This window comes from Neopsephotus bourkii, unplaced genomic scaffold (genome assembly GCF_033783945.1).
Source record: "Neopsephotus bourkii isolate Nb327-2 ecotype Australia unplaced genomic scaffold, CSIRO-AGI_Nbou_v1 NB_259, whole genome shotgun sequence".
Lineage (NCBI taxonomy): Eukaryota > Metazoa > Chordata > Aves > Psittaciformes > Psittacidae > Neopsephotus > Neopsephotus bourkii.
The window spans coordinates 883704-905176 of record NW_026900768.1 but is presented as its reverse complement, the minus strand read 5'-3'; the positions used below and the strand labels follow the sequence as shown (position 1 = coordinate 905176).

Sequence of the window (21473 nt, the reverse complement as noted above, 5' to 3'; positions counted from 1 at the left end):
AATCTCAGATTATATTCTTTCACAGGCTGAATCACTACATTTTCACTTGGTTTTTGCTCTGGCTTTTGAAGAAAGTAAAGATGCTGATGACCTTTTCTGCTTTATTTTTAAGGCAAGAAATACACATCTTCTACTTTTGTCAGCTTGGCTACAATAGAAATTTTTGGTCATCATCATCACAAAGTGCAAAGAATAAAAGTTTAATCTGCATTTTCAAGCATGTCTGGAGAAGAACTTGACATACTATGGAAATGTGAGAAGTCAATGTGATAAATGTGAGAAATTCACTGTTAGCCTGAAGAGGCAAAATATGAACTCCAACCACTGCTGTCCCTTTAGAACCACAGAATCAAGTAGGTGGGAAAAGACCTTTAAGATCATCAAGTCCCACCATTACCCCAGGACTGCCAAGACCACCACTAAACCACATCACTGAGGGAGGGCCTAATCTACATGGTTTTTGAACACTTCCAGGGACAGCGGAAAGGAAGAAAGGAAGGAAAGAAAGAAAGGAAAAGGATTTACTAGTTTTTGTCCTCCCAAAACCAATAAGGGCCTGTCAAACTCACATAGATAACCTGAGCAAAATTGCATGACTCATCTTCTGGTTAACAAACAGGCAGACCAGGTAAGTTAATTCAGGTGCTCAGGCACCTCACGCTGCCACATGTATTTAGAAGATGAGTGTTAGTGACCTCTCCTATAATATATTTAGTTTAGGAGTTTGAAGGCTGAAATTCACTGGCCTTAGTTTTGTTTGCTTGTTTGCCTAGTGTCTTTATTTCAGGGTAAATTTTGTCCCTGTAATTCAATGCATTCAATGTAAAGCCTGTGAATTTGGCTTAGGAGAATACCTTATGCAGAAAGGCAAAATTCCTGCTTATCTTTATAATAAATAACTTTATAAAAATTATCTTTAGAGAATTTATTCTCTTTTCACATCTGGTGGCAGCAGCACTTCCCAGTGACAGGAAAGGCTTTTGTTACAGCTATTCTATTTGCCCAGTAACTACTGGGGGAGAATAGAAATCTCTGATTTCGTTTACCCAGCTTCTGCTACAAAAGCAAATGAAATAAGGAAATATTCCCTCCCCTTCCCTCTCCCCGCCTTTCTCCCCCCCCTCCCAGCACTGCATGGAATCTTGTTCTGGTTTTATTTCTACAGTCTCACAGTGCTAGCAAAAATTGCTTCCAAATGAGGTGCACTGCTGACTGAAGAGCGAGCGATACACTCTGCTGTGCTTTGCTTCACTGATTACCGACCTGCTTGGCATTGTGCTTGCATGGATATATATTATACTAAGAAATCTTAGTTGCATTTTAACAGCTTAAATTTTACCATGGGGGAAATGCTTCTTTACAATGTATATTATTCAGTACATTATGGTATGATATTCTGTTCTGTGTCACTGTCACACAGTTACATAGTTAAGAAGTTGTGCAGATGACTGAGATCACTGACTGTAAATGCTTACTTTTGCAATTTTGTCAGTTTCTGGGAAAACATACAGCTCCTGTTAAAACTCAGGCTATAACACCATGTCAGTTAGGAAACATAACTTCCTTGTGTTGAACACAACTTCCAGGAAATAATACATAACACTGGCTGATTTGCAATTATGACAGAATTTCATTAATTCTTCAGCTCAAATAATTATTGATAGGACATTCAATGCTGCATTCATGACCAGCCATAAGTATTTGGGAATCAGACAAGAAATTAATTCTTTTGTTTTCGTGTTTCCAGTCATGAATCTGTAAATATTTGATTTTACCATTTTATGTGGTTGGCTTCAATGCTACACAATATACCTAATGATAGGTACATTCAATTTATCCTTATTATAACTAATGGCTTTAGAAGTACAGGAAATGTTAATTGTGTACATACATCCATCACATTTTGACACGTAAATGAATCACTTAAAAATTCATGTTTATGCTACTGATTTGCTGTCTCATAAATACTTTTATATTCTGTTGATCTGGACATCTTTCCATAATTGTTCTGTGTGTTCTATTGCCTATGGAGCTTAAAGCACAGCAATCAAAAATATTAATATTTGCTTCATATATTTATCCAAGGTGAAAAGTGAAGTTAAAGACAGATGGCTTTGTCTTTTTTACTGTGCTCTATCCTGATGGACCACCAATGTGAATTTAGTTAATATATTGTGTTCACATGACTGGAAGTTGTAACTGAAACACAGTTCCATTCCTGCTTTTCTCCATGTAAGAATTCTAAACCATGTGGACCTGCCAGTAGCTTGACATTACGGACTGCTGTCTCCCTGCATGGACCGGCACCCACTCCATAGGTGTTCACTCCGTGCCAACAGGACAAGAATGAAATCCAGCATGAAGACACAGCAGACAGGTTCATTCAGTAACCTCCTTGAATGCTGGCTGTATTCTGCCAGCTTGGTGTGCAGGCAGTGCAAATACAAGTCTGAGCTCTTTAAGGACTAGATATGGAGGGCAAGCGCAACCTTTAGTCAGCCTTTATTTGGTTTGCAGGAACTTTTGCTTTCGTAGCTGTTTTTGTGATTACCCCCTTGTGCGCATGTCGTGACACGCAATGCGTTCCTAGTGCAAACGCGCGATTTAGCTCCCTCTGCAGTTGCTTTCTGGAACTGCTCACAGGTGTTCTCTATAGGCACCGTTCAGTGGCAGTTACACCCGCAGATGCGCCGTACAGCCCGCCACTTAAACCCCTGCTAACACAGCACCTTCCCACCTTTGTCACGGCCACCATGCGGCCATCCACCCCAGCCGCTGGAATGGCGCGGGGCTATGGCCGGTTCCGCAAGCCGGTGGAGCACTTCCGGCGCGCGGGGCAGTGCGTTCAGCGGCGCGACCGCTCGAGTCCTGCCGTGGGACTCTTGGCTGTTCCCGCGCCGGCGGCGTGAGGAGGAGAGGGACTGCTGCGGAGCCGGCGGGGCGGAGGCGGGCCGCGATGTGGACTGGGGCTGCCCAGCGTCCCTCCGCGCTGTAAGCGGGTCAGCCCAGCCCCGAGCGCCATGGCCCTCGCCGGCAGGACGGCCATGTGGTGGGCCCGTCTGCGGAGCCCCTGCCCGTGTGCAGCCCCTCTCTGTCTGCCGCCCTGGCTGCTCGCGGGGCCGGCGGCGTGCGAGCGGCTGTACAGCTCTCCCGGCAAGGTGAGCCCGCAGGGCAGTGGGGGGGACGTTCCGCCAGCCCGAACTTGACTGCAGCGAGTTCCCTAAGGCGGGCGGCAGGACCTCGTGTAGGAGGGACCTTTCTAGACTGGCGGCGTGGCCCTGGAGATAGGGGCGTTTGCGGGTCTGTGGCCGTAGCAAGGCTTGCCGCTCCAACCCGACGCACCCTGCAAGGGTCACGGCAGATAATGCTGTTTAGTGCCGTGTGCTGGTGCTGGAACTCCGTGCTTGTTTTCTACTCCCGTTGTCCCGGGGCTACGTGCATAGCTTGTGTAAGAGAGATGAGCTTTGTGTATCTGAAATCAAGAGTTTTTAGGTGAAGTGTAACTGATTGCTTTGGGGGGTCTCCTGGTTCCTGAAACCGAAAGCTTTAAAGGCAAAAAAAAAAAGCCATTTTTCTTCAAAGTGTGATATTGCTTGGAATGAGCAGGTGTAACAAAAAGGAAAAAGCCTTTTAGCGTTGGATCTTTCTGTGTGTGAACCAAGGAAGTCAGGCTGGTTTTCTGCATTTTGTTGTTGTTTTTTTTTTTTTTTTTTTTTTTTGTTTAGCCAAGATAAGTGTTACCTGTAGTTTCTTTTTCTGCAAAGTCTGCTTGCTCCTTGTGATAAGGTCACTGATACCTGAGCTGCCAGGTAACGTAACTGTATTCTTATCATGCTTATAAAGAATGATGTCCATAATGGTCCTTTGAGTCTGGTTTTCTTAATCCTTAAGTTTAACAGTTTCACAAACTTGAAACTGCTTTAAATTTTCCAATTCCATATATCCTTAAGAACATAGTGCCTTTCACAACACTTGCTGTTTCACAGCAGACTTGCTGATTATTCAGAGCAGCAAATGATATATGTATGTATGAGTAAAGTGAAATCCTAGCATTTTAGACACTGATGACAATTTATCTCTATTCAATCTATATCTCTTAGGGAGAAAAGAGTTAATTCTTTTCTAAAGGCCAGGTCATATTGTAGGTAGAGACTGTAACCATGATTTATGAAAGTAAATTTCTGTTTTTCAGGAAAAATTAGATATGTCAACATACCCTGTTGAAAACATTAGAAACTTCAGTATTATAGCTCATGTAGATCATGGCAAAAGTACACTAGCAGACAGATTGTTGGAAATTACAGGTAAGTGTTCTCACTTGTACTACCTTTTCTTGACATGTAAGATGATGGGGAAGTTTCTGTAGCTTTAATGATTACTAAAATTTCTAATACCTTTGTTCTTCTAATGCCAGGTAGCTAGTACTTTTGGGCTGTCAGTTGTGAAGTGCTACAGATGTGAATATGAAGGAAGTGTGTAATTCACTCAAGGAAGTATGTATTTTAAAAAGAAACTGGAAGGGAGTGTACTTTCTTGTTCAAGATGCTATTCTTGACCAATGTTCCGTTAGACCAGTAAATGGCAAGTTTATGGTATTTACTACCAGCGTTTGGAGTGGACAGAAGGGGGCCTGTCACACCCAAGTACTCTGGATAGGGTAGTTTTCAAGTGTTGTTGAAACAGAGAGGAAATTCAGCTGCTTGTACTTAGGTGAAAGTAATCCTATGTCTTCTTGTGAATGAACTGTAAACAGCTGCCTTTCATGGTGGTGGTACTCAGTGGTGTACTGAAGCTGATACTTTGAAGATGCAGCATTGTAAGCTTTAGAAATGTACACCCTTATGTTGGTTTAGATTTAGTGAGTAGAATAACTGTCAGTAAGTGTAAATTCCATGGATTCTTAGCAGCCATACATATATTTACTTTTTCCTTCACTCTAAGTATTAGCGAAGATGTGTTGCTTTCATCTCCAGAGGTATTTATTTTGTTCTCATTGGAGTGCTTCTTGGACTTCAGTGTTTTTATTTTTCTGTTGTTGTTGAGGATAAGGAAAAATACTCCTTTTTAAATGAAAGTGAGAAACAGAAGTGCTAAGGGGTCTTTATAAGTGATTCTGAAACTAGCCTTCCCTTGGAAGAGAGAAACAGAGGTTGCCATTGAGGGATCTCTAAGGTAAGCTATAAAGATAAGCTATATAAGCTATACAGATATTGCTGTATCTCCGAAGAGGAGATTAATTTCAGAGAGAGAAAATTCTTGCTTTTTCTCATTTAAGGGGTGAACAAAACAAAACATGTCAGAGAAGCTTTTGATAAAAGTTACTATTTATGATTACCTCCTATGTGTCACTATGGGCAGTTTTATGTGATGCCTGTGATAGAATAGAGTTTTGAATTCAGATCTGTCAAGCTGTGTGATAATGCTCTTTACACTTGTGACTGGTTAGAACTGTGGGCCATGCAGCTGCTCTCCAATGATAGGAAGTGAAATTGCTTTAAACATCAAAATTATTTAGCACCAGATGGAATTTCTGTTACTTCTTAATCTCTGATGTTTTGTGTCCTGCTTATTAAGGCAAGTATTTTGTATAAAATCACAGAATCATAGAATAGTTAGGGTTGGAAAGGACCTTAAGATCATCTAGTTCCAAACCCCCTGCCATGGGCAGGGACACCTCACACTAAACCATGTCACCCAAGGCTCTGTCCAACCTGGTCTTGAACACCACCGGGGATGGTGCATTCACAGCTTCCCTGGGCAACCCATTCCAGTGCCTCACCACCCTTACAGTGAAGAACTTCTTCCTTATATCCAATCTAAACTTCCCCTGTTTAAGTTTTAACCCATTACCCCTTGTCCTATCACTACAGTCCCTAATGAAGAGCCCCTCCCCAGCATCCCTATAGGCCCCCTTCAGATACTGGAAGGCTGCTATGAGGTCTCCACACAGCCTTCTCCAGGCTGAACAGCCCCAACTTTCTCAGCCTATATGGGAGATGCTGCAGCACCCTGATCATTCTCGTGGCCCTCCTCTGGACTTGTTCCAACAGTTCCATGTCCTCTCTGTGTTGAGGACACCAGAACTGTACACAATACTCCAGGTGAGGTCTCGTGAGAGCAGAGCAGACGGGCAGGATCACCTCCTTTGACTTGCTGGTCATGCTTCTTTTGATGCAGCCCAGGATACAGTTGGCTTTCTGGGCTGCGAGCGCACACTGAAGCCAGCCCATGTTCATTTTCTCATTGACCAGCACCCCCAAGTCCTTCTCTGCAGGGCTGCTCTGAATCTCTTCTCTAATATATAACTTTATATGTAAAAAAAAAAAAAAATCATAAATGTTAAAGATTTGAGACATAATTTTGTTTTTAAATAAAAATCTAAGTTTAGCCTAATCAGATGGACAAGCTTCTGCAGCTGCAAGTCCCATGTGCTTCTGGTTAATAACACTTCCAAGAGTTACTTATTTTGCGAACTTGTGTACTAAATGAGGCAAGAAAACTGTTGTGGTGGTTGTTTTTTTTGTGTTTTGTTTTTTTTTTTTAAATTTTAGGAACAATTGCTAAAACTGCTCATAATAAGCAAGTGCTGGATAAACTGCAAGTTGAACGTGAAAGAGGAATTACAGTTAAAGCACAATCTGCATCTCTCTTTTACAGTCATGAAGGAGTAAACTACCTCTTAAATCTTATTGACACGCCAGTAAGTTAAGTATAAACAGTGTTTAAATCACACAAAACTAAATGTCTTTCTGTTTAAAAGTAGGAGATTTGTGGCTTCTTGTGTTTATTCAGTTTCTTTTTTTTTTTGGTAAGACCTTTGAACATATATACAAATGAAAACATCATAATATAGAAAGCTTTGCAAAAGACTCTAGAAATACTTGAAATCGTAAGCATTTTTTTTTTCCTCCACAGGGCCATGTAGATTTCAGCTATGAAGTATCACGGTCACTGTCTGCCTGCCAAGGTGTCATACTTGTAGTGGATGCAAATGAGGTGGAGTTCTTAATTTTTGTTTTCTACTGAGAATTTCAGTAATTTCTTTAAGTAAGCTATAGAGAAAGTCTGTCTCCACAGAAGTATTTTGTGGCATGAAAAGTATTAAGTTTTAAAAATCTAGAGACTAATACTTGTGTGTTTATAGACACAGCAGTAAAGGCAGAGGATTAGTGAAGAGTCAGATCCTACTTTTTTATGGAGTATGAAATTTCCAAATGGCAGTCTGGAGTTAATGATAATGTTGTTATTAAAATGTTATTTTAATAACATGTTATCATTTATTAAAGATAACATCCCTTTGTCTTAGTCCATTTCTGAATAGTTGTGAACAAAGAATCTGCTGTTTGAGGTACCTGTTATAATCTTGGCTATTCAGAAATAAATAACATACACAAAATACGTACTCGGTGCATAATGGATGCATAATACTGTGTTGTCTACAAATAATTCCATGTAAGTGGACACACATATAACATTATTAATTTGTCTACTTACACTCAGATTATGTGGAATGATAATTAGGAATGTTTTCTTTCTCAGCAGTGTGTGTAATCAATAACCTTGACTTATTTTCCATGCCTTAAATGGGTAGAAGTAATCTTATATTGTGTATTATCCCTAAAAACACCCAAACCTTACTACCAAAACTCAGGAAGATTTCATTTTAAACTTTTTATAATGCTTACTTTCTAGGGTATTCAGGCTCAGACAGTGGCAAACTTCTATCTTGCTTTTGAAGCACAGCTTGCAATAATTCCTGTCATAAATAAGGTAATAAATGTTTTAGAGTGTCAAATAGTTGGATTGTTTAAATGTGTAGAATATTGAAATGTATCTTCAAATAGAACTGCATAATGAAAAATAACTGTAGTAAGAAATTTGTATATTTACACTCTTTAATATTTTATAGTAATTGCTGTGAACTAAAGGTTCCTTGACTTGTGTATTTGAAATTTACAGTGCTGGATCATATGGAAGATATGTTTGTTGTTTTTCAGATTGACTTGAAGCATGCAGACCCTGAAAGAGTTGAAAAACAAATTGAGAAGCTGTTTGATATCCCTATAGATGAATGTGTGAGGGTAAGATCTCTTAAAGTTTTAGAACATTTATAACATGGTGTTACATTTTACAACACTGTACAATTATGTCTACTTGGTAGCTAATGAAAGACAGGTACATGTAGGAAATCAACAGGGTGCCATCTGTCTGCTCGTTTTTGACATACGTGAATTTCTTTAAAGTTTGTGTCTTGGAAGAGTGGAGAACGTATGTCTCTGTTAGAAAACTAGTATGTCTTGATGAATTACATCAGATAGATCTTACATTATTTCTCATTGTTGTCCATAAATTGTTTTAATTTGTACCATGGCAATAATTGCTATTCAGGGGAGAAAAAATTTGTTCCAGAATAATTTATAATCAAAGAAACATTTCAGAGTACTAGCATTCTGTAGTGTGCTTCAGAGTGTTTTTATGGATAGAGGTATTATCTGTGGCCACTAAAACTAAGTAAACATAACACTAATAGATACAGAGTAAGTGTAAGATACGTTTTATAAAATTGTTGTTGGACTTGTTTTAGATTTCTGCTAAACAAGGAACAAATGTTGAAAAAGTTCTTCAGAAGATCATTGAGAAGATTCCACCGTAAGTCTTGATTTAATTATGAAACTTTACAAAGTTAATTAGGAAACCATGAGTTGCATTTATACAGTATTGGCAGTAGTTCTGCACTTAATATTGATCTGATTTTAAGTCAATACTCTATAAAGATATGTGGGAGAAATCTAATGTTGGTTTTTGACAAACGTGATTGCCTTCTATGACAAAGTAACCTGCTCAGTTGATGCGGGACCAAAAGTGGATGTTGTCTGTCTAGTTTCTCCAAGGCTCTTCATAGGGTTTCACACACTCTCCTCCTAGAGAAAATGACACATTATGGTCTAGACAAGTGGTCTGTGCAGTGGGTAGGGAACTGGCTGACTGGTTGCACCCAGAGGGTGGTTTCAACAGCTCCTTTTAAAATTGGCAACCCGTCCCTAGTGAGGACTACCAGGGATTGATGTTGGGCCCTAACGCTGTTTAGTATCTTCATAAATTGTTAGGAGGGTGTGATCAAGTGTATTCTCACCAAGTTTGCTGATGATAACAAACTGAGTGGGGGAGTGGACACTTTGGAAGGGAGAGCCACCCTACAGGAAGATGTGGATAACAAGAACCTCGTGAAGCTCAGCAAGGATAAGTCTAAGGTGTTGCACCTGGTAAAACATAGAGAGTGCAGCACAGGCATACAGTGCAGTACAAGTTACTCCCAGGGAGTTTCCAATTGGACACAAGAGGAAGATTTTTCATAATGAGAACAATCAGCCAGTGGAATAATCTCCTCAGGAAAGTGGTGGATTCCCCAACACTGGACGCTTCTAAGATTCAGCTGGACAGGGGGCTGGGCCATCTTGTCTAGACTGTGTTTTCCCAGAAAGATTGGACAAGATGATCCTTGAGGACCCTTCCAACCTGGTATTCTATGATTCTATGAAAATTTTTTTTGGGGGGGTGGGAGTGCTTGCCCATTCAGTGTTTTAAAAACACAGTATGTAATATATGGGTTTATATTTTTTTCTTTTTGTGACAGACCCCAGTGTAATACTGCTGATCCTTTGAAAGCCTTAGTATTTGACTCCACTTTTGACCACTACCGAGGTGTCATAGCTAACATTGCACTCTTTGGTGGGGAGATTCAGAAAGGACATAGAATTGTGTCTGCACACACAAAGAAGAGATATGAAGTTAATGAAGTTGGAATTCTGACTCCAAATGAACAGTCGACACATAAGCTGTAAGTAAAAATTTTTTAGTGTGGAACAAATCTAAATTGGTCTAAGATATAAAATTCTGCATTTCTGGTTGATTTTTTTTTTTTTTTTTTTTTTTTTTTGCTTTGCCTGGGAGATGTCTGGAATTTTAGTTCTTTGGTGGTGTGTTTTTTTTTTTTTTTTTCTTTTTTTTAATGATTACTTGTAATTGAATGCATTCTGAGGCAGAAATTTTGGGGACTGTTTTTTTGGATGATTCTAGGGGGAAGAAGCCATTTTGTCATCTATAGTATATGGGACACCTGGGCAGCTAGGTTTTTTTTTTAAGGCTCCACATTTGATACTTATTCAGCTGTCCAATTTATTTATAGGAATTACCTTGTTTGAGAGTGGAAGGGGGTGGGGCTCCATCTTAGTTATTGCTGCAGCATACTTTGGGGGTAAAAAATTTAAAATCCATGAATACAACAGCTTCCAGAAACCGGCTTCTCATGGCAGCAGTGGGAATTAAAATGGATACTTAGAATTAGTGGAGAAGTTTTATCTGTTTGCATCCAAGTATGTGTTAATTATTTTCTTGGGAGAATCTCAGTGAACCTATGTTACTGTGTCTGGTGGATTGAACCCAGCCAGCAACTAAGCTCCGAGCCAGCCATTTGCTTACTCCCCCAACCCAAGTGGGATGGGGAAGAGAGTTGAAGAAGAAGCAAAAGTGAGGAGAAACTTCTGGGTTGAGATAAAGACAGTTTAATAAGTGAATGAAAAAGAAGATAAAAGAAGTGATGCAAAGGCAGTCAGTAACTTGCCACCTGCCACAAGCAGGCTGATGCCCTCCTATTCTGCAAGTAATGGCTACTTTGGAAAAACTACACTGATGTTAGATGGGCTGGAATATCTCTTTGGTCAGTTTGAATCTGCTCTCCTGGCTGTGTCACATCCCAGTCTCTTGCCCACCCCTACCCTATTTGCTGTGAGGGGTGGAGTGAGAAACACAGAACACCTTCATGCTGTGCAAACAGGACTCAGCGATAGGTGAAACATTGGTATATTATCAACACCATTTTAGTCACAAATCAAAAACACAGCGTCATACGGTGCTGCTCTGAAGAAAGTTAACTCCATCCTATCAAAAACCAGTATTCTCTGTTTTGGTTTTTTTTTTTTTTATCTACCATGGATTCCTCTCCTAATAGCATTGTGTGCTGATGGAAGGCTTTTGTGTATTGTTTCTCCCTCTTAGTATACGAAACTTGCTGTCATGGCACCGGAGAACTGTTCTGGCTTCTGTGTCTTAGATCTGTGAGAAGCTCCTTCTAGCTCCAGCTTTTAAACTGGGAGTAACACAGAATTAAATATCTAGAACTACAGATGTGCTGTTTAACTGAACCAGAGCTACTTGAGAAAGTTCAGAACTCAGAGGAGAGATAGCGTAACTCTGGCTTCTGGACTGTGTATGGGCTTTTATGGGGGTAATTCATTAAAATTTCTGGCTGGGCTAAGTCAAGTAGGAAAAATATTGGAAATACTAATAATGCCAAGAACCATGTCCATATAACACCAATTTTATTTAGATATGCTGGACAGGTGGGCTACGTGATTGCTGGAATGAAAGAAGTAACAGAAGCCCAAATAGGAGACACACTGTTTTTGCATAAACAACCAGTGGAGCCTTTGCCTGGCTTTAAGTCAGCGAAACCAATGGTTTTTGCAGGTAAGAAGTAAACTGATATGAAGTGGAATCACTTTTTTCCAGTAACAAAAGTAAGAGAGACATTAAAGCTTGTAAAAGAATATATATGAATATTTAGAGCTGTGAGGAATAAAATTTTAGCTAAGAAATTAAATAGAAATTGAGCTAAAGTTAAGCTATAGAGGCACACCATAGCTTTGTGTAATCTTCCCTGTGATTTAACAGTATCAATAATAGTTGTATACGGGGTTTATATGAATACAAGTCTAACATATTTTTAGTAGTGATTATTGCTTTTAATGCCAGTAAACTCTGGATAAGCTGGAAAAGAAGTGTTGTGACTTAAAAAAAAAAAATTGGTAAATTTTTGGGAATTCTTCATCTTGATAATCAGGTTTCTATAATAATTGGGATTTTAGTCTTTTAATACTTAACAGCTATTTTATTTTTGTTAAACACAATAAACTGCCAAAGCTAATACTGAGAATGATTCTGTAAAATATTTGACTTCTTAAGCTTGAATAGTTCTGAAGAACTGTTGCCACCAGCTTCAGTAACCACTACAAATGCTATGGAGGATGGCTTTAGAAAAAAAATAATTCTATAGAACACTTTCTGGACATGTGAAGGAATGTGCAGAACTCACTTGAACTGTCTCATGGAGATCAGGTCACCTGTCAGTGAATGTAGAAAGGGGTAATCCTGTAAATAATATTTTGGTGTACATGTGTGTTGCTGCTTGGTGTAATCTACATTTTCTGAACACATGGTGATGTGAAAAGTGATACAGTAGAACCTGTTCCAGGCAGTTAACTGCACAAACAGCTGGCTTCATTAATTAAAAAAAAAAAAAAAAAACAAACCCACAACATTTGCAACTTTGAAATGGCACTTCTTTTTTTTTTTATTTTTTTATTTACTCTTACCTTTGAAAGAACATTGGTCTGCTTACTGAGTTATGCTTAAATTATATGTTTACACTGCATCCCTGCAAAACAGTGTTATACTCAATTGTGCATTTTACACAACTGTGAAGGATTAGAGGAATACAGTGGCTGTACCATTATGGTTCGAATGTTAGTTGTGAGGTAACCTAAAACTTTATTGTATTTTAACTAATTAAAACCCCCCTTATGTTGTTTTTCACATTTAAAAACAGTTGGAACAGAATGTGAGCTATTTCTGATTTTATTACTGTGTTCACTGTAAGATGTGTATTTGAAAGGTAAGTACACACAGAAATAAAGCTCTCTATCACATCACTTCTACCTGATATGTTTTGACAGGAATGTATCCTGTAGATCAAACAGAATATAATAATCTCAAAAGTGCTTTGGAGAAGCTGACATTAAATGATTCCAGTGTGACTATTCATCGTGACAGTAGCCTTGCCTTAGGAGCTGGATGGAGGTTAGGCTTTCATTCTGCTTTCATGCTCGGAACTGTTCTTAAATTGAAAATGGAGGTTTAAATCAACTGAAGGTAGAACTAAAATGAATTAAAGAATAGGAGCTTTAATTCAAATTCATTATAGGTAAATATCAAGAGCATTTGATTTTCTTGCATTATTTGTGCAAGAAATTTGAAATTTGTTGTGTTTGATAGGTTTTGTTTTCAAAGACTCATACAATTGAGTGGTAGGATCATTTGGAAGTTGTTTTCTGTGCCTGATGACTGCCAGGCTAGCGATGTAAACAAACTGGAGGTTAAAAAAGCCCCACAGACAAAAGAAACCGCTGTAACATTCCAGAGGATATACAAATACTTTTACTAATAGGATATTTTTTTCCAGGTTGGGTTTCCTTGGTCTTTTACATATGGAAGTCTTTAATCAGCGTTTGGAGCAAGAGTATAACATGTCTGTTATTTTGACTGCACCTACGGTTCCATATAAAGCTATTCTTTCTTCAGCAAAGTTGATAAAGGTATGCTAAATTTATTATAGCTTTGAGTAAAGAGCAGCTTAAAAGCCTCCTGTAATAAACATTTACACCTTCCCCCCCCCCCCCCCCCAAATGTAGGATAGTAGTTTATTTTATGGTAAACATTAGAAACACCAGTATATAACTTGAAAGGTTTTTTTTTTTTTAATGGAAAAGGATGTTTGTGTTTGTGTTTGTTTGGTGGTTGTTGTTTTTTTTTTAAGAATGCCAACTTTCCTTCCTCCTTCCACTTCAAGCATTCTCTTTTTATGTCTTGTATCTGCCCTTGAAAATGGGAATATAGGACACATTTCTTTCTGTGTTCTTTTAAGTGCATACTGACTGGGCTGAGTTTAAAGCGGGTGAAATAATCTTTAAGGCTTTACCTGTCAGAAAACAGTATTTTTACGAACAGCATATTATGCTACTGTAGACTGGCAGGGGCTGGTGAAAACAAGTCAGTCTCTGATTACAGTGAACAGGCATACTTCACTGCACTGGGTACAAATAAAATCACTGTGTTTTGAGTTTGAGAGACAGAGAGATAAGGGCTTATGAGCACCAGCTGACAGAGGAGGCTGCAAATAGGACTGGCTCATTATCCAACATGTACTTTCAAACACTACATAAAATCTGTAAATTAGTAACAGGTCATATGTGAAAGGTTGCTGTACTTGGAAGCTGTAATGCATAGACCCTTTTTCTCTCAGGTTATTTTGGTTTCCTGCTTAGGCAGTGTAGCAGCTATGAATGAAGCAGTTGACACCTTTGGTGCACAAGTGATTCTGGATTGCTGATGTGGGATTATTTTCAGATGGTACTGGAAGTAGGTGCTTGTCTGTGGAAGCAGTATAATCACTTGCTCTGGTGGGGAAATTGTACACAGTAAGAAACATAACCATCTTTCTATTCTTACTTTGGAAGAATAACTCCAGCCCATATCAGGATGATGAACTGGAAAGAATAGGTCATGAAAGCACTCACACAGGAATAAAAAACTTAATTTTTAAGTGCACTTAAGCCTGTAAGGGAGCCTGAACCCCAAGTTCTACTTGGAGAAGAATGTTCCCTTCACCAAACTCCAGAATACTTAGAGCAGGTCTTTTGTTGAACCTGTGCTTTACACCTTACAGAACCAGGATGGAGTAAGAAAGAAGATCCTTGCTTTACAGGCAAGAGAAAGCTGGAAAGATGGTCAGAAAGGCTTTTTTTTACAATTATTATTTCTATGGATAATCCTAGGTTGTAGTCCCAGTGCTAAGGACTTCTTCTATTTAAAATTCATTGAATAAAATGCCTAAAAAACCCCATTTCCCAAATGAAAAGTCATTCCTATAATCTTCCTGTATAATATTTAATGATATGTTGACCAAGGACTTCTATATGTGGTGTAGAAATCTCTTCTAAAATTGTGCTTGGTGTAAGTTTGGGTTACATAATCCACAAGTGTTTCCAAACTAGTGAAACATTTTTTAGCATTTTTTCCTCTTTGTCTCCTTTGCTATTCAGTTAACTTATTTGTAAAATCACGGTATATTTGTTTGTTTCCAGGAGCATGGTAAAGCAGAGATTACTATTATCAACCCTGCTCAGTTTCCTGATAAAATTTCAGTATCAGAGTATTTGGAGCCAACTGTTCTTGGTACTATTGTAACACCTCAGGAATATATTGGGAAAATAATTGTTTTATGTCAGGTTGGTATATAGTTTTAGTTTTGTCATTTGCAATTTATGTTCTTTGTGTCATACTTAAAAGTGAAAACACTAGATGCTGGGTAATAGTACACTAATTACTAAATGCTTTCGAAAGATCTATTAAAAAGAATTCCTGGCAGGAAAGATGAGTCTGCAAGTCCTATTGTGTAATACTCCAGTGTGTGTGAAATCTAATTTCAGTGCGATTTTGTGGACAAATAATTATACGTTTAAAAGGCAGCAGTAAATAGAAGCTGGTAATATTTTCAGAAATTCAGCTTTTGGAGAGGATAGACTTGTGTCACACATCCAGTTAAGCTACAACCAGATAATTCATTATGGTGCTGCAATTTGTCCTAGGACTTTAGCAAACTACCATTAGGAAAGTTACTTTCGGGCTTGAAGTACTGGAGTTCTCTTGTGTAACTGAATAGCTGTTTATTTTAATTTGCTTTGTATTTATTTGTGCAAATTTTGGTCAAGGGGAACTGAAACAATTTTTATTTGTCTAGGATCGTAGGGCAGTCCAGAAGGATATGTTGTACATTGATGAACACAGGGTTATGCTAAAATACCTCTTTCCACTGAATGAAATTGTGTTGGATTTTTATGATGCTCTTAAGTCTCTGTCTTCTGGTTATGCAAGGTAACTACCTCCCTCTGTTCCCCCCTCTTCTTCACTCCCCCCCACCCCCGAATCCTGAAGGAGGGAATGAGAAAAGATTTGAGAATATATGGAAAGGCACAAGTGAAGAATATTGTGGTGCTGCACATCTAGTCTTGCTTCACCCTTAATGGATCAGATTCACTGTGAAAATGGATGGAAGTAAGTCAGAAACATTGAAAGTGCATCACTACCCAATAATAATTTAGTGATGCATGTATTTTTCAAGCATGCCCTCTAGAGTGGCACTCACTCATCTACGTGAGTAAGATCTGGATGGTTCTTACTTGTCTTGAAGTGACAATTAGCATTTTCTATCAAAGGAATCACTGAAACTGTACTTCTGACTGTATTCATTGTCTCTTGGAAAAGAAGACTGATTCTTTAAAGCCAGTAAAACTAACCAACATACTGCATTTAAAACAAACCACACTTTACCTACATGCTTTTATTATGGGAATAAAGTAAATCATCTGTATTTTGAGACAAAGTGTTCTGTGGTGGGTGGATTCTGGGAATTCAAAGGCTAGAACAATGCTCAGCTGTTTGTGAAGGGCCTTGTGAGTTTAACGGAAGGAAAATGTTGCATGGCATTATGCCTCCATGGCTTTATGCCACAGGAGGCTCTTACAAATGTGGTGTATAGAGATGTGGTTAGTAAGATACATTTTGACAGGAACTGGTATACCTAATTACATGATTCAGTTTATAAGAATAAAACTCTATTTTATTGAGACTGAATTTAGTTTGAGTTCATGTAAAAATGAGAGGAAAGATGTGTTTTGCCCAAGTTTAGACATCTGTTTGCAGTAGAGGCATAAGCAAAAGTGGAGACTCAGGGACAGGTAGAAGAAACAGGGGAATGAAGATCTTGAATTTCCTCTCAGGATCTAGCTGTCCAACCAAGTGAAAACCAACCTGTTTATCAGGAAGCTATTTCATGGGTAGAATTGTGCAGTGTTTTCTTTGATTTGGGTGTGACAGTGTTGCGTTGTGTTACTTCTTGATTTTTATTTCCTAATTGACTCCCTAATTTTGTTACTGTATTTAATGCTTTCAGTAATCATACCTCTGATATATTTATACAACTATGGCTTATTAAACCTATTAAGATAGAAGTACCTTCAAATACTCTCAAAGGATTTTCTTTTTCCCCTCTGTTCTGGTATTTAAGATCTGACCAAATTAGTGCTACTGGCATTCTCCACATTTATACTTCCATACAAGATGCAGATATATAAAATACACATCTCCTACATTTTAAGAATTTTTGCAAACTGATACACAGACAGCAAGGCCCATACCTACCAAAGGACAAATATGTTTTGGAAATGAAAAAACCTTAGTTGTCAGAGAGAATGATAACTGGGGTCATATAAATAGTCTCTGAAAAGAGAGGATGAAAAGAAAACAATCCAGGGTGTTAGTGTTTGATTTCTGTGACATGAAGGATATATACTGTTCAAAAGCTGTGTTGAAGACTTTCCAGCTGATAGACAATAAGTATGTGAATATACTCTTTAAGTGATTGCATTAAGCATGTAGAATTTTAAGTTCATTTACCTTGCTCAGTAGGTTGGAAGAGTGGATGATGTCTTCTGTTGCATTGGAGATAAGATCTATCTGCAGTAAATTTCTGCTCCAGTCTTGCATAAAGGAGACATGCTAAGGGACTATTAAAAACTGTGCTTCTATTTTATTAAAAAGTTGAAGTATTTTATTAAAAAATGTGTCTTTAACTTAAAATTCATGGAAGAAAGAGTGCAGAATATTACAAAATCTTCACTAACTTTTAAACTGTTTTCATTTAGTTTTGATTATGAAGATGCAGGATACCAGGCAGCAGACCTCATCAAAATGGATATTCTTCTAAACGGAAATCCAGTTGAAGAACTGGCAACTATCATACACAGGTAGTTTTACTGGATTCTTCATTCCAAATAAATAAAGACTTCCAATTAATATACAGTGTTTTCATTGCATGTTAATAGTACTTAATGATTTTAAGGGTATTTTCCAACCTAAATGATTCTAAATGACTGACATATATGTATTACTATTAGATGACAAATACAAATGAAAACAGAGGATTTTGCCACATTGCCACTTTTGGAAATGATCTGAAAAAGAGGGGCATTTTGTAACAGAAAAATAAGGGAATACGTACCATAATTAAAATTCTACTTTCCTATGTCAATTTGAGCGCTAAATACAATATTTTTGTGGTAATGCGGGTGTTGTTTGTGTAAATTAGGTGTAATCAGGCTGTGTATTGTAAATATTTTAAATTTATTTGAAGAACTTCTATTAATACAGTACTATCACCTGTTTGTATGAAGCAGGTGATATATGGTGACCACTCATTAGATGTAAAGTTATGATCTGTTCAGCTTTATCTTTTGAGTTAAAAAGAGGAAAACCTCTACTCAAATCCTTTTATCAGTTTGGTGTGGGTATATTTTGGGGGTTGTATGACTTTCTTAAAACACTGGTGACTTTCTTTTTCAGTGATAAGGCATATGCTACTGGTAAGCGCTTATGCGAACGTTTAAAAGATGCTATACCTAGACAGTTGTTTGAAATAGCCATTCAGGCTGCTATTGGCAAGAGAATCATTGCAAGAGAAACGTAAGTGAAGCCCATCTGTTTACCTCCTTCCTCCCCCTTTTCTTCATCTTAAGATAACCTAAAATATGGACTTTTAAGTGTCTCACCGAAATAGTTTTTTACGTTACAGTACTTTACTGTAAACTCCTGTTTTTCTTGTATATGCTCCTGGGACCTTTTGGGGGCAGGGGAAAGAAAGGCAGTTGAGCTGTGGCTATGCCTAAGGACTTTGTATAAATTTAACTGGGGAGAAAAAAAAATAGGTATTTTAAATTGCCTGTGGTCTGCACTGCAGTTAGTGGATAGAGGACAATTGACATTACCCATGTGTCCACTTCCTCTTTGGCAGTGGAAAAAGCTTCTTTCTACTGGAAAAAAAAATAAAACCTCAGCTGGTTCTGAAGTAGTTTCATCCCTGAGAGAGTCAGCAAAAAAAAAAACACCAAAAAAAACCCAACTCAACTCTACTGTTCCAGAGGAAGTATGTTGCAAGTTGAACATAATGTCACGTTTTTGCTGTTGCTGTTTAAACAGGATTTAAACTGTGGCAGAGACCCAAGCAGGGGTGCTGTAAGAATTTGTGTGTATGTATCTCTAAATAAGTAACACTTGCTGTGAATCATAGCAGAAATCCTGGATGAAAAGGCAAGACGGTATTTTTCTAGAATTGAGAAATGTGAAGTCAGTCTTCTGCTTAGAACTTCATCTTCTGTACACAAAATATCATAATTCCAATGCATCTTAAAAAACTTGCAGAAAAGCAACACTTAGAATTTTGACATGCAGCTGTCATAATGTGTTAATGTATTTATGTTAACAGGCTGAAAGCTTACAGAAAAAATGTTGTGGCAAAATGTGTAAGTATTTTTTCATATTTTTTTTAACGTTTCTAAACCTAAGAGTCCTGCTAATGTGATAGGCCTTTCTTCTAGAATCCCACCAAAGATACATTCTGCTTGTGCTCTTAAGTGTCAGCGGTGTATTAAGGGATATAAGAGTAATGGCTTTTTCAAAATTACACACTTAAAGTGAACTCAGCTGTGTGTGTTCACTCCTGTCTCCTCACCATTTCCTAACAGTTGTAGATACAGTAAACGTGTGTCTACACAAATGTGTAACTTCACACATTTCTTAAGTTTTTTGCAGGTGATTTAAGAAATTATAAAAGTCCTTCTTTAGAGACTGGATTGTGATTAGACTTTTACTTGGCTTTTCAGCAGTATATCATAAGAAGGTCTTAAATATTGCAATAGCTGACTGTCAACAAGACTTGACAAAGCTGTAGTAAAACTGTGATGCTTCTTACTTGCTTACCGTGTGTTTAGCTCTCTAACATGTTAGAAAAAAATAAAGTGTCCCTTTCTCACAACTGTTAGAGAATCCTTCTGATAGGCACATATATGGGATGGTATTTGTTCAACACTGAATTAATTTCAGTTAATTTATCTAGCACCTAAGCACCTAGGGCTAGTCAAGATGCTCCAGTGTCTCTGAGCTGGCAAGCTGCTGCTCTTTGGAGGGAATTTGGGTATCCTAGATGTTTTGTCTAATGTCAGCCAGGGTTATGTGACTGCACATATTTAGGTAACTGAATTCAACCCTCAGCTGTCCGAATGAATATGCTTACTTGCTCATTTGTTCTTTTTAACTAATGGCCTGTTGGAACTACTTGGAGTATAAAATAACCTTTTGTCATAATATAACTAGACTTTTCTGGCCATTTTCAAGCCCTTGAGTTTAGCATTTCTGAAGTAGACTGTAGTTACATCCTATTTAATCTCACTACAATATTTTTCCTTTTCATAGTATGGTGGAGACATTACAAGAAGAATGAAGCTTTTAAAGAGGCAGGCAGAAGGGAAGAAGCTTATGAGAAAAATTGGCAATGTGGAAGTACCGAGAGATGCCTTTATACGTGTTTTAAAGAGAGAACCTGACAAGTAGAGATCGGTGACATGCAGCTGATTCTTCTCTCAACTTTTTGTAGACAGTAGCATAATGAGCTAATGTATCACTGTGAGAGTGAACATATTTTGACTTTAAATGGTGTAAATTAAGTATATGGGGGAACATAAATTGAAAGGACTACATACTTAAAATGTACAGGTATTTGTAGATTATTATGAAATTCAAGTTACTTAATTTGACTTGACTGTATCAAAGTTTCCATTGTATTGTTTTCATATTTTTAAGATGCAATTTTAATGTGTTTTATTTTTGCATTGCAAGTCTGAGAGAATAGGAACAGTGTGGCAAAAAGTTTATAAAAATAATTGAAAGGTACGTATAGACAAACACTGCTGCTTTTATTTTTTTATTATCAAAAGTCTGAACTGTTGCCACAAAAATACCAAGCTACTTCCTATTTTACTTTCCTGACAATAGCAACTTTAGAAATCATGATGATGCTAGGAAATAACTTCAGGAAAAATAAATGACAACTATTTATTTTAAACTTGTTAAAGTGTGTCAGTTCACCATTAATACAGCTTTGCTGCACTAGTCTCTGAAGAAATGTCAAGTTTTAATATATTAAAGCAAAAGATACATAACTGCTCCACCAGTACAATCAATCACCAGGAAAGGCTGTTCTTAAATTTAGACTTGTAACTACAATTTGATATTGATTAATCATAAGCTAGTTCTTTTATTTCAGCCTGAACACAAGGATGAATTGTGAAAATGCATGGACAGATGGAATTGGAATAGGGCAATTCAGTAGTTCCCTTTCAATGTATATTACTCCCAAGTCTGCAGAAAGAAGAGGAAAGGAATCCTAGTAATACAGTGGTTTGTTGTTTGCCTGGTGTGTTGAGGTGGTGATTTTTCATTTTTATTTGAAGCTGTTTCAGCTGTACTAAAAATCAAAAGATCTGGATGTGAACAAGGTATCCCCTGATCTCTAATAAAGGTATATAAGCTACTACTGATCCTGAAGAAAGAAGCTTATGTGGATAAAGGCTCTCTAACATTATTCCTCCCCAAAAAAATGCTAGCAGGAATGCTAGCTTAAAAAAGATGAAGATAGAGAAGATTTTTAAGTACAGATACAGTAATATGCAATAAAAGCAGAGGAGCTA

General features: G+C 37.8%; 1 protein-coding gene across 3 annotated transcripts; it reads left to right on the top strand.

Annotated features, from left to right (window-relative positions):
- Positions 1–2894: 2894 nt before the first annotated feature.
- On the top strand, positions 2895–20555 carry GUF1 (GTP binding elongation factor GUF1). Of its 3 annotated transcripts, XM_061346155.1 has the most exons (17): positions 2895–3158; positions 4193–4304; positions 6552–6700; positions 6916–6996; positions 7693–7770; positions 7998–8081; positions 8585–8649; positions 9635–9838; positions 11387–11526; positions 12792–12915; positions 13298–13430; positions 14979–15122; positions 15635–15768; positions 17598–17699; positions 18295–18414; positions 19214–19250; positions 20200–20555. In XM_061346155.1, exons 1-17 carry the CDS (start codon positions 3021–3023, stop codon positions 20335–20337), a joined length of 1983 nt encoding a protein of 660 aa, XP_061202139.1. In that variant the 5' UTR covers positions 2895–3020; the 3' UTR covers positions 20338–20555. The 3 variants fall into 3 exon arrangements, with proteins under 3 accessions (XP_061202139.1, XP_061202140.1, XP_061202141.1); XM_061346156.1 differs by lacking the exon at positions 7693–7770; XM_061346157.1 differs by lacking the exons at positions 11387–11526; positions 12792–12915.
- The last annotated feature ends 918 nt before the right edge of the window (positions 20556–21473 follow it).

Bases quoted from the DNA above. Each gene is read 5' to 3' on its own strand.
- GUF1 (XM_061346155.1), top strand. From the start codon at position 3,021: ATGGCCCTCGCCGGCAGGACGGCCATGTGGTGGGCCCGTCTGCGGAGC. The intron at 8,650-9,634 runs GTAAGTCTTGAT...TTTTTGTGACAG, and splicing joins ATCATTGAGAAGATTCCACC to ACCCCAGTGTAATACTGCTG. The intron at 9,839-11,386 runs GTAAGTAAAAAT...AATTTTATTTAG, and splicing joins GAACAGTCGACACATAAGCT to ATATGCTGGACAGGTGGGCT.